The sequence below is a fragment of the Moschus berezovskii genome, chromosome 17 (assembly GCF_049115385.1).
Source record: "Moschus berezovskii isolate FMDL1 chromosome 17, NW_MosBer_1.0, whole genome shotgun sequence".
In the NCBI taxonomy this organism is placed as follows: Eukaryota; Metazoa; Chordata; class Mammalia; order Artiodactyla; family Moschidae; genus Moschus; species Moschus berezovskii.
Genome location: NC_142476.1, coordinates 9,062,222 through 9,075,365, shown reverse-complemented (window position 1 = coordinate 9,075,365; position 13,144 = coordinate 9,062,222). Strand labels below are relative to the sequence as shown.

Sequence of the window (13,144 nt, the reverse complement as noted above, 5' to 3'; positions counted from 1 at the left end):
AAACAGTTACTTGCTAGCCAAACCTGTACATATCAGTTAATTCCACACTCAAAATACTGGCTGTTGTAGTACTGGCAAATGATTTTAGTAATTGAGTATGAATTTAAATCTAAAGAAATTTATAGGATCTATATAAATTTAGAGTGGCATTTCTGAATCACATAGAAACTTTATTCTTCATGTTCTAACTTTAGGTTATTTGTATTCATTTAAAATGGTATTTTATTGTTCATCTTTTTAGTAGACTAGCAATTTGTTTTTGTAATTCTGTGTGTATCAAGATTTCTTTCCACTATCTTATCTACAAAGACTGTTTTTAATTTAGCATGAGTGCTTTACACAGTTTGGCCACCAGATGGCGGCACAAGAAAAAAGTCAATATGGTTGAAAAAGTTACAGATAATCCAATTGGCAATGCCTCTCTTTCTACCCTTCTCTAAGACTTCCTTTTTGAGGAGAACCAGAATGTGAAGGTATAAATATAGAGGAGTGTTTGTGAGAGCGCTTTAATTCATTCATAGATTTTGTTTGCTCATTTATATTTAAGGAAAATTTCAAACATTAGCAGAAGAGAATACTACAGTGAATCTCCTGTACCGATTACCCAGTTTAAATAATTGGTGACTTGTAGTCAATCCTTTTTCACCTCTAATGCTAGGAATTTGATCCTTTCCATTCTTCTTTTCTTCCTCATTAATACTTTTATAGAGGGAGAATTCATTTTATAGTTTACATCAGAAAAGATGGATGAGAGGTTTACTTTGTATCTTTTAAATATAATGTCTTAATGAATTTTAATAGAATACTATTAATATCACATCAAAGAAACATTAGTAATGATAAAATATGGGTTGATTTCACTTTCATGGATTCAAATAATAGTTTTAGTACCTCTATATTTTAGTTGGTTAGTATTATGACAACAGTAATGTAAATTATATTAATGTAGTTGTTTATTTGCTAAGTTGTTTCCAACCCTTTTGTGACCTCATGGAAAGTAGTCTGCCAGGCTCCTCTGTCCACAGATTCTCCAGGCAAGAGTACTGGAGTGGGTTGCCATTTCCTACTCGAGAGGATCTTCTTAACCCAGGGATCGAACCTGCATCTTTTGCATTGGCAGGTGGATTCTTTACCAATGAGCTACCAGGGAAACCCAGGTATATTCATGTAGAATGGAGACTAAATGTGTGTTAATCTGTTTGGCCATTAATGTATCCACAGTCAATAAACACTCTCAAAGTTACAAAACTTTGTTTTTTTAACATCTACAAGGGAAACGTAAACATGGGAGTTTTCAGTGGATAACTTTCAGCATTTTACTTGCAATGCCCTGGCTGATATTTTTTTAGAATGGAAGATTAACACATTTTATAAGCATATTAGTTTTATGATCTTTTAATTTTAGTATTTGTTACAATGTCATGTTAATGCATATAAAGGAATTTGTATTTTAAAGCTGAAGCATCACACACATTTGACTTTAAATTAACAAATTATTAGAAATTACAGACTCTAATATGTTCTAAGAATAAACTAAGGAAATGCTCCAATTAAAAAATTTGACTTAAAAATGAGCATTCCAAATTATTTTAAAGTTTTCCAAAAGTAATGGTGATGATACCAATGCAGCACAATGTTGAAGTTCTAGGTTTTCTCTATCACAATGTTAACAGTTAAAAATCTTACTGCTGTAGATGATACAAAATTGAATTGGTTTAGAAATGGAACAAGACTGACATGCAACAAGATCTGTTTAATTCAACAACCGATTACTGCTTAGGAAGTTTGAATGCAAGATGTATAACACGAGAACATAAGCTCTACATGCAATATACATCATATTTACAACACTGAAATGGCAAATTACACTCAACATGCAACACCAGGGCACAGCACATGACAAGCACAGGACACCACACTGGTGAGGGTGCCAAAGATTTTGTCACCTACTTGTCAATAGAGCCCACCATGTAGTAAACCATTGGAAACCAACAGATGGCATCCAGAAAATGCATGTCTGGCCTAAGTAGCACATGGGTTACAAAATGAAACACAGTGTCACAACAGTGGCAGCACTTCTAGGGAAGGAAGTAAGCTGACTCAGTTCTCATTTCCAATACTAAATGCCATTGACAAGATTAATTTTCAAATGCCTTTTCTCTTAACATTAGTTTAAAACTGTCATTTTTATGTGTGATGAATAATACAATGCACTCAGTAATTAAAAAAAAAACAACCACCAATTTCGCATTTCTGCTTTCTAAATCAGAAACATTATGGCAGTCTTCTACAGAATTGATACTCTTAGTTTATGACTAAAAAGTTTTTTCAAAGAGTTTGAAATGATTCATCTTGAGAAAATCTTGTAAAATGGGAAACTAGTGATTTTTTTGATGATATAAAATATAAGAAATTAAATTAGTGTGTCTATCTAGAGTAATTTTCTCTAATAGATATAGAGAATCACAACATGTCCCTTAATATATCAACATATGAATAAGTAAATATATGTACCCATGCAATATACATATATATATATAATACAGAATTAAAATGAAAGTATTTCACCTTTTACACTACTGGTTTTCTCAGTATACACTGTTGAGCAAGTCGTATTACAACTGAAATCTTTACTCTTTATGCACATTTGGGGAAAGACTCATAAACCTGGAAGTTTCCTTGCTGCTACTGCTAAGTCACTTCAGTCGTGTCAGACTCTGTGTGACCCCATAGATGGAAGCCCACCAGGCTCCCCCGTCCCTGGGATTCTCCAGGCAAGAACACTGGAGTGGGTTGCCATTTCCTTCTCCAATGTGTGAAAGTGAAGTCGCTCAGTCGTGTCTGACCCATAGCGACCCCATGGACTGCAGCCTACCAGGCTCCTCCATCCATGGGATTTTCTAGGCAAGAGTACTGGAGTGGCTTGCCATTGCCTTCTCCGGGAAGAGTCCTTAGAAATTACCTAATTGATTGTATTCATTGTATAAAGTTATCAATTTTTTCATGCATCTGTTCACTCAGCATCTTTGAATCCAAGAATTTCCCATAATAGACATTTTGGTATACTGAGGTGTATGCAAAATATATATATATCTATCTTGTTAGCTTGTACTACACGAAATAGTTTTTGGAACACATATGTAAAAGCACAAAATTATAGAATATGCAGAAAAATAAGAAATGGGTTGCATTCGGGAGACAGACTAGAGGAAATATTTGATTTGGATGTTGAGGATGAGTGGGAGATGGGCCAGCAAAGGGGGAAGAGAGGGGACTTCTAGGCAAAGGGGAGCACAGCCCCAACAGCATCCCAGCCAGGAGTCTCTTCTCTCTGATTCACTTCTTCCTGTTGATCAATCTCATCTGTTTTCACTTTAAAGAAAAATAATATTTAGTACAGTGAATCACAGAAAGAAAACATCCAAAGAATCTCACTGTTGATGACATTCCCACCTTCATTCCTAAAATGACTTCCTAGCCATTTTAAGTGGTCCCATATTACTACATATTATAAATGTACCACAATGCATTTTTAAAAATAAAACCTCAATTATTCAGTTTCTAAGTTATTTTCACTTTTATGCTATTAATCCCTGGAGTGACAAGCTGTTTCTAATATCTTGCTATTATAAAAATTACTGCTCTGGACTTTTTTTGGTGACTTTTTTCCGAGCATTTGGTTTTATTATTTGCCCCAAAACATGCATGGAAGTTTTCCCATTAGTGAATCACAGGATACAAATATTTTTAAAGCTCATGGTGTAGGTTGGTTTCACAAATAGAATCATATATACTCCGTAGTGGTCTTGACTAGTGCCTGCCAATTATTCTCTTTCTGGGTGCTGCTTCTTACAGTTAGAAGGGGTATTCACACTGCTCACTTCAGACCTTCTCTGTTTCCTGCCTGCCTTGTGGTTATGGAAGAAGATATCAGGATTCGAGTGGCACAGACTGGGACAGCGCTGAGGTTCTGTGGTGCTTTGAAAGATCCTTTGGACTGTATCATTTTGGGGGTCATTATTTTCTCTCTCTCTTACATAGTTCCAGTCAGATAAAACGCATAGCTCAATAACTTACATAGCAGAATTATATTCATAATTCCTTGTTATTAATTGCACAGCTATACCTTGTGTGAAATAATCTCCTAATTTAAAAAATTCAGATCATTTCCATTGTTTACACTATCTTCTCTGACCATTTGTCCACTGTAACATATCTGTCTTCCAAAGACTTGGAACAGTACTTGATGTTATTAAATAATTCAACTTAATAAAGATACCAAAAAGTTTTCCATGCGATGAGAAGTACTGGGGTCACAAGGAACAAAGTAAGTCTTTATGTTATGCCAACCCTGCTATTAGAGTTAAAACTGAAGATCTGGTCTTTGCATTTTGTTGCTCTGTCAAGTAGAAATCATTCAAAGTACTTAGACATCAAAATTACTGCCTGTTGTTAGGAAACTTGTGAATCTTACAGACATGCCATTCTGCCACAAATGCATTTATTATACAATGCACAAGCAATCTTTCAAATCTTGAGAAATTAACATCTGTATTATGGTAGCATGGTTCATCCTTACATGAATCCAGCAATGTTACAAGGCAAGGCAAGTCATCTGAAACCTGGTAAATATATAATTCTGATGAGGTATATCTAATGTAGGGAGTCCAGTATGCCATGTGCATGTGTGCTTAGTCACTAAGTCCTGTCTGACTCTTAGCGACTCTGTGGACTATAGCTTGCTAGGCTCCTCTGTCCATGGGATTTTCCAGACAAGAAAACTGGAATGGGTTGCCATTTCCTCCTGCAAGGGATCTTCCCAACCCAGTGACTGAACCCTGATCTCCTTTACCTCCTGCATTACAGGTGGATTCTTTACCCCTTGAGCCACTGGTGAAGTCATACTTTGCAAAATTTGACTTGTGTAGTAAATAGATCCACCCACTACTTCTACTGATAAAGGTGGCTTGGAAGGACACCTGAAATATAAGGAATATATCAATCATATGTACTATGTCTACATATTTAAGTAAACTGGCAAAGGTCTTTATGGCACTAAACTGCTTACTAAAGAAAAAATGAGCACATCATTAATCAGTCTTATCTGTAACTCAAGTAATAAAGATGACTATTTATGAGTTTAAATATCTTCACAGACTTTCATTACAAAAATTGTGATTATACACAACTATGAATTAACCAGTTAATGATAGGAAATGAAAAGTTTCATGAAATTTCATGGATTTTCAAGTTGAAGATCATTATTCCCCATTTAACTAATAACTATAATATACTTGGGGGCTTCCCTGGTGGCTCAGATGGTAAAGAATCTGCCTACAGTTCAGAAGACTTGGGTTCAATTCCTGTGTGAGGAAGGTCCCTTGGAGAAGGGAATGGCAACCCACTCCAGTATTCTTGCCTGGAGAATCCCATGGTCAGAGATGCCTGGAGGACTCCAAAGAGTTGAACACAGTTGAGCAACTAACACTATAATAAACTCAATTTTTAAATTTCAAATTCAAGAAATGAATGTATAAGAGTTTATTTTGTTATCATTTCATAATCCCACTTTTAAGCTTATTTCTCCCTTAAAAATGAAGCAGTATTTTAATTTCAATTTCAACAACTTGAAATAAATTTCCTTTTTTGTTGTTGTTAATTGGGTTTTCACAGAAACTCACCCATTAGTTTGAATAGTGACAATGTCCTTTTGTTGACTGTTACAAGGTAGGAAAACTACATTTCTGGACTGGCTTTCATGAGTCAGATACTATACTAGTGTTCCATATACATTATTGTATATAATTGCAAAATAAGATAAATATTCACATTTTACAAATGAGAAAATTGAGGCTTACAGAAATTCGGTAACACACGGCTTATCAAGAGGGTCAGCTTAGATCTTATTTCAGATCTGTTTGAGTCTAAGGCTTGAATGTTTTTAATAAGGACCCTGATATATCAGACAGTTTACCATTAATTTTGAAGTAAGCTGAACTGGAGGTACTTATAACTATATGTGCAAAGAAGATTGATTTAGTAAAGGGATAGTTTAAACAAGATGTAAAAGTTAAGAAGATAAGCCTGAATCTTGTACTTTAAATCAGCATAGCTTTGGGTAATATATTACAAAGTTTTTTTGACTCACTTTGATGACCTTTAAGGTTGAAGTGGTAATCAAAATGTCTAAAATCAGTATGGTGCCACAACAGAAAAGAACAGATGGCCAACCAATCAGAACTGAGACCATTTATGTGAATATCATAAATTTAATTTCCATTTTAAATTCCATATTTTCATCTGTTTTTTATATTGAATTAACTGTTTTTTCCACTAAATCTCCTAAGTAGCCATGCATTGACATTATTTTTAACAATGCTCACGTTCATTTAAAATAAAGTCAAATCCCACTAAACTAACTAGTACTTGTAGAAGTGTGTGTAATTATTAGTGTGTAAATTCTTATAACCCAGACATATTTTAAAGAAGAAAGCATCGTATTTCTTTATAATACTGTAGGATAGATTGAAAACTACTAGTCACAGCAGAGAAACAAGTTCTTTAAAACAATTTCATTGTTTTTAAAAAAAGAGGATTGCATAAAACTTCCTGGAACATTATTTACTGGTGTTCATTCTTGTTCCCTCATTCTCAATCAAAGGAACAGAGAACAACAAATAAAATTGTTCAACACCACTTTTGGGAAATACACAGGATGCTGGTCAATTTTACAGACAGCACTTTCATCCCAACTTTTTGAAAAAAAGTCAAACTCACTAAAATCATTTAACAAAGGTCATGTGAATAGTTGGATTTCAAACTGTAGTTCCTTAGGAAAGCAAAGGAAAATACTTAAATGCAAAATAATCTAAAATTAAAATATTCTTGTTTGACAATTGATGAACAATGTATTTTTGCATATGTCAAAAATCTGTAACTAAAGTAAGATCACATAGTTGAAAGAACAATGAGCTATGAACTGCGGAGAAGGTTCTAATCCTAGATTCGACCTTGGAAAATGTTGTGTAACTTCTTTGGCCTGTTCCTCCATTCTATGAAATAAGAGACAGTGATGTAATCAAGTTGCACAGACCGATTTGTTTAAATGTTATTGTAATTTGTAAGCTTTGAGATCATAAGCTGCTTGGTACATCTTTCAGAGGATAAATCATGCTATATGACATGGATATATTTTTTATGGAAATAAAACGTGAAATAAAGGCTAAGTATCTACTTGGATGACTACCATATAGTAAATGCTCCGCAATTATGACTATAATGAACAAAGGTAGTGATAAAGATTATTCATTTTATTAAATGATCACTATGGTCTTATTTAGGTACAATAATCTCTCATAAAAGCTACATGTATACTTATATTGAATTACTGACCAGCTTTCCAGTAACTAAGAGAAACAGAATTTTCAGATTTTTTGATTGATTGATCAGATTCAGGAATTAAGACTATGGACACAACCGCTTGATTTTATAATTCTGTTATACAAATAAATCAATAATGCAGTAATTGGGCATTTTGGTAACTTGTTAATTCAAAACCAAACAGAAAGGGAACGATTTAGTCATGGCAATTCCAAAGTCTACACAAGATACACAGGTTAAGAAATCCTAACTCCTGCCACCTGCTCACTGGGATAAGATGCGATGAGTAATTCTGAAATAAGATTGTTTAGGGAAACTAGGTATGGAAAAGGACAAAAGGAAACTCCACTCCCAAATCTGGTGAGATTGACTCTTTTGCCAAGTACAATATTGTGATTTATAAGGACTGTGTATTTGGCATTCACATTCAGATTCCGCACATATCTTTGGTCTTCACCACATTTTCTAGCTCACAACTCCCAAAACCCTTGGAATTTCCTGAGTGATAAGAGTCATGGGAGCACCTTCTATTAATAATATTTGGTCTCTTACCCTCCTGAAATCACTTAAGAGACATGAAGGTGAAATGAGTGTCTTGTTCTTCATAACAAGCCTCTTTCCAGGACAACTGGGTTTATGGAAATGAGATGACATTTGGAATGTAGCTAAGGACAGAGGCTGTTTGCCGGGGAAACCAGCCTGAATAGAGTGGGAACTTCAGTCCCACCTCCTGATTTTTGAGGAAGGGGTAGGGGCAAGAGATTGAGTTAAATTACCAATGACCAGTGATTTAGTCAATTGTGCCTATGTAATGACTCTTCCATTAAAAACTCAAAAAGACACAGTTCAAAGAACTTCCAGGCTGGAGAACAGGCAGAGATTGGGTGACAGTGAGGCTCCTTCCCCATATCTTGCCCTGTGCATCTCTTCCACCAGTTTTTCCTAGTTGTATGCCTTTATAATAAGCTGGCAATCCAGTCAGTAAAATGTTTATCGGAATTCTGCGAGCTGCTCTACCAAATAACTTGACCTTGAGTAGGTGTTGGTGGAAACTTCTGAGTTATAGCCAGTCCGTCAGAAGTACAGGTAATAACCTGGACTTGCAACTGGCATCAAAGTTCATTGAGAGGATCATTGAAACTTCCAGTCTATTGTTGTGGTTCAGTTGCTGAGTTGTGTCCAACTGTTTGTGATCCCATGGGCTGCAGCACTCCAGGCTCCCTGTCCTTCATCATCTCCCAGAGTTTGCTGAAACTCATGCCCACTGAGTTGGTGATGTTATCCAATCATCTCATCCTCTCCCACCCCTTTCTCCTCCTGCCCCGGATCTTTCCCAGCATCAGGGTCTTTCTCAGTCTACAGATGATCAGTTATAAGGTGATAACCTGGCTTATGTTAACCTGTGAGGTGGGGGTGGGGAAATTTTGTAGAACTGAAACTTCAACCTGGGAAGCTAATGCTATTTCTGGGTAGAGAGTGTCAGAACTGAGTTGAATTCCCCCAGAACTGAGCTGGAGTCCTGAGAACTGCTTATTGGAGGTGTGGAAAAACCCTCACACACACACACACACACACACACACACTGAAATTTGGTCCCAGAACCCAAGTAGGAGTTTTATATATCAGGACCAGGAATTATACCTTGAAATAATATAAAGAAGGTGAAAGAATAATTTTTACCCATAACTTTACACAGGGATGCTGTAGGCACAGTTCTACTTCTTTATTTTCAAGCCTCTTCCTTTCTGCTTCTCTGTATTCTGAGGCCTGAGTTGACCCACTTTAATCCAAGCTATAGGACATGGGAACTCATGCTCTAAGTCAAGCATGAGTTGTGCAAGCATGTGTGCTTAGTCATATCTGACTCTTTGTGACCTTACGGACTGTAGCCCTGCAGGCTCCTCTGTCCATGGGATTGTCCAGGTTAGAATGCTGGAGTGGATTGCCATTTCCTCCTCCAGGGGATCTTCCCCACCCACCAGGCAGATTCTTTACTACTGAGTCACCTGCTGTAAGTCAATCAGCTTGTAAATACCCCTGCATTTTTAAGGGAGTGGACACACCACCCCATAAGCAAAAAGTGCCAGCATCTGACACTTCTGAGTTCATATAGTGGATGACAATCTCCTGTGTGTCAGATCATCCCATGCTCTATCACCCTAGCTACCCAGTAACCCACACTTATCCTGCTAGGATTTGCTTTATTAAACTTTTACTTCATCTGACATTGGGTCTAAGTTTTTGTTTTCCTACACCTGCCCTAAATTTACATCACCTTTCCCTGGATGCCAAAACGATATCAAAAAAGCATTGAATCATCAGACCTTAAAGTTCTTCAACTGAAACCTCTAGAGGTGTGCTCAAGTTTTTGAATTGATTATCACTGAGATTCTGATGCTAAAAAGAGATGCATCCATGAGAATCTTGATATTCATATATTCAGAATAAATACTGTCATGAAGTTATATTGGGGAGCTATCTCTCTTTTGAGAAAATTTTTTTCATAAATTTTAAAAGCAGAGACAAGGCACTGGATGTTGGCCTCATTTAGCTTATCCAAAAATTTGCATCACTTTAGAATTTAAGAGGAGAATTGGAGGATGCTAAACTATGGTATTGATTTAAGGACCATCTGCTACTAATTTGAGTCACAGAGAGAAATATCGTAATTTTAGCACATACAATGGATTTGACCACACCATTCGGTGATGTGTATTTATATCTTTATAAGGATCTTGAAATGTTTAAGTAGTCTTTTTTCATAAGAGTATATTAATCAAACATTTTCTAAAGAAAAGAACATGGTAAAGTGTAAACTATTCATGTTATGTTACAGGATATATGTTTTAACAGTGGACGAATCATAAGAAGTAATGATGATGTATTATGATATGACATAAAATGGATCATTAATATGCTTCTCTGATAATTAATGGTTCTTTATAAAGACAACAAAATTGTCCACTTTTGGCAGAGATTTTCCAGGCTAGTTGATTAATTTAAGGAAAATAACTGTAATTATTTCACTGGCATGTTTCCCACTGGTAGAGAGATGACCATTTGCAAAAACAGTCTTAAACAAAAGGCTCAGAGTACTCTTGTTATGTTTTAAGTTGTATTTGTGAAACACAATCATACTCAATGATTGTTTTGTACCACAGCACAGAATATATCTCCCATATATGCCATAATGTTTCTGATTTAAAATATTCTAAATTTAATTCTAAATTAAGTTATTTTTGATAAAATATTAACAAATTTTTGTCTTGCTTGTGTACTTTAAGATATACTTACGGGTTATCCAATAGCAGTATTACGGGATTAAGTTCTTTCTTTGGTCTATAATAAGCCCTGAGAGGAACAATAAAATTATACAATCCATTTCCAGCTGTTTCAGCTGCAACTATAATTAGCTTATTTTTGAATCCATAGGCTTTTGCGTCCTCATAGTAGTTATGCTGGCAACTCTAGAGAAGAAAAATTATACACAGAAATACCATTTTTACACTCCACTAAAACTGGGTGAAAAAATTTAGGAGACAAAGAAATGTGAAATTAGTCCATCCTAGTGAATCCTTCGTTTTCCAATCAACTTGAAAATAGTTACACTTTTCTATGCCTAATTCTCCAGCCTGAAGGTGTGCATGGACAAAACCAATGAATCCCAGATATGCAGCCTGATACGGGGAATGAAAAGGCAGTGGTATGTGTGTACACACATTCTGCTGCAAATCGGAACTTGCCGCTAGATGACATCTGGGTATCAATATTAAAGAATCATCACAATGTATACGTATATCAAAGCATCATGTTAAATACCTCAAATACACATAATTTTTATTTGTCAATCATAATCCACGAAAGCTGGAAAAATAATCTACCTCTGACTTTCATTTCCAGAAATAGAGTAACATTATAATTAAGTAACCCTGCAACATTCCAAGAACTGAATACCAAAAGGATAGATATTGAAAGGGATTTTTTTCATTAAAAAACAAACAAAAAGACTGTACTTGTCTAAAAGTATACCTGAGCTGGCAAGATAATGATGCAAATATTCAAAAGTAAAATACTAATATTAACAAGAACAACATAATAATACATTACCAAAATGTGTTTCCTGAGGGTATTCTGCTACTTCCAAGGGAGCTAGAATTTACTGGACTTGGCATTAGTAAATCAAGATCCTTTTAAATAAAATTATCTGCCTGGAGAACTGCTTTAGCATTCTGGCTTTTTAACCTTTATATCTTTACCTAGGTTTTTTTTTATTTGGGCTGAGATTAGTTAATACTCTGTGGATTCATGATCAACTCTGGAATATTGTCTGCCTTCATTCCTGAATAAAAAATTTCAAAACATTTTTTGGGAACAAGGTACCTCGAGTCAGCAGAATCAATAAGTAACAGAATTAGACTCACAAATATTACAGACTTCTTTGTTACTAGATTTAGAATAGAAAATGAGCATGTTTACTGTGTTTAAGGAAACAGAAGAGAACAAGAGGATATTGGAAATATTCGGGTAGATATTTAAAAAATTACAAATACTCTAGTTTGGAATTAAAAGGTATCACAACTTAAAACAGAAATTCAAAAAAATGATTTAAATTGCACATTCTGTTCATCTGAAGGGATCAACTGCATGATTGAGTTGAAGTAATTATTCAGAATACAGGGAGAAGAGAGAAAGTAGCATGGAAAAAATTAAGATGTGTGAGAAGACAGTGTGATAATGTCTAATACACAATTAAACAGAATGTCTGAAAAAAAGACGAGAATCACTATTCATGCAAAGATTGACTAAGGTTTTTCTAGAATTAATGAAGCAGGCAAATCACCAGGTTCTAGAAACCCAATAAATAAGGAGAAATCCAGGGTCATACACATTATCATACTGCAGAACAATCAAGACAAGAAGAAGACCTTAAAAGCAGCCATAGAGAAAAGAGAACTGTACCTACAAGAAACACAAATTAAAATGATGGCTGACTTCTCACCAGCAATGTGCAGGACAGAAGGCAGTGAAAAAATCCTAACGTGTTTAAAGGATAAAACAAAAACAAAAACACACTCAGGACCTGGAATTGGATACCCAGCCAAACTCTCTCTAGGAAGGAGGACAAAATAAGGACATATCTAGAAAACTGAAATGGAAAGAATTTATCACTATAGGATTTCATTAGCAGGATTTCTAAAGCTGTAATCATGAAAGTGGAAAGATCATTCCAGAAGGAAGAATTAAGGCATAAGAAAGAACAGAGCACAGGAAATGATAAAGGAGAAGGACAGTAGGTCCCCACTGGAAGTACCACTGAATAACTGTTAAGTATAAACAGGATCTAAGGCCACATAAATTTAGGTCCTTTACAAAGAGATCATGGAAGGAGAAGGTGCCAGGTTGGGGCTGAGATTATTAAGTACTTCATTTTTATGAGCTCAAGTGAGGAAAAAGAACTACTTCAGTAAATTTAGAAGCAGCATAATTAGCAAGAAAAAATAACACAAGGATATAATATGGACTTTATTTTTGGTAAACCTTGTCCAGGAAGGAGCCTGCTGAAGCTCATGTAAAGCAGACCAGGCAACAAAATCCTTGCTCACAGACTCCATAGATGCAGCAGGGTTGGCTGCCTAACCCACCCTCTAATCACAAAGTGGGCACTCATTTACAGAGCAGACAACCTCCTCCAACTAGACTCAATTCAGTTCAATTCAGTCGCTCAGTTGTGTTGGACTCTGTGGCCCCAAGTACTGCAGCATGA

General features: G+C 35.5%; 1 protein-coding gene across 6 annotated transcripts in view; it reads right to left on the bottom strand.

Annotated features, from left to right (window-relative positions):
- The window catches only part of KCNT2 (potassium sodium-activated channel subfamily T member 2), a 448,004-nt gene that overhangs the window by 93,839 nt on the left and 341,021 nt on the right, over positions 1-13,144 (bottom strand). For 4 of the 6 annotated variants that reach the window (XM_088845012.1, XM_088845009.1, XM_088845010.1 and 1 more), the window contains 2 exons: positions 10,675-10,847; positions 1,951-2,022 (listed from right to left, as the gene is read on the bottom strand). In XM_088845012.1, coding sequence (XP_088701138.1) covers positions 1,951-2,022; positions 10,675-10,847 — 245 coding nt within the window. The remainder of the gene's footprint in view (positions 1-1,950; positions 2,023-10,674; positions 10,848-13,144) is intronic. The other 2 variants (XM_055419934.2, XM_088845013.1) reach the window with 1 other exon arrangement.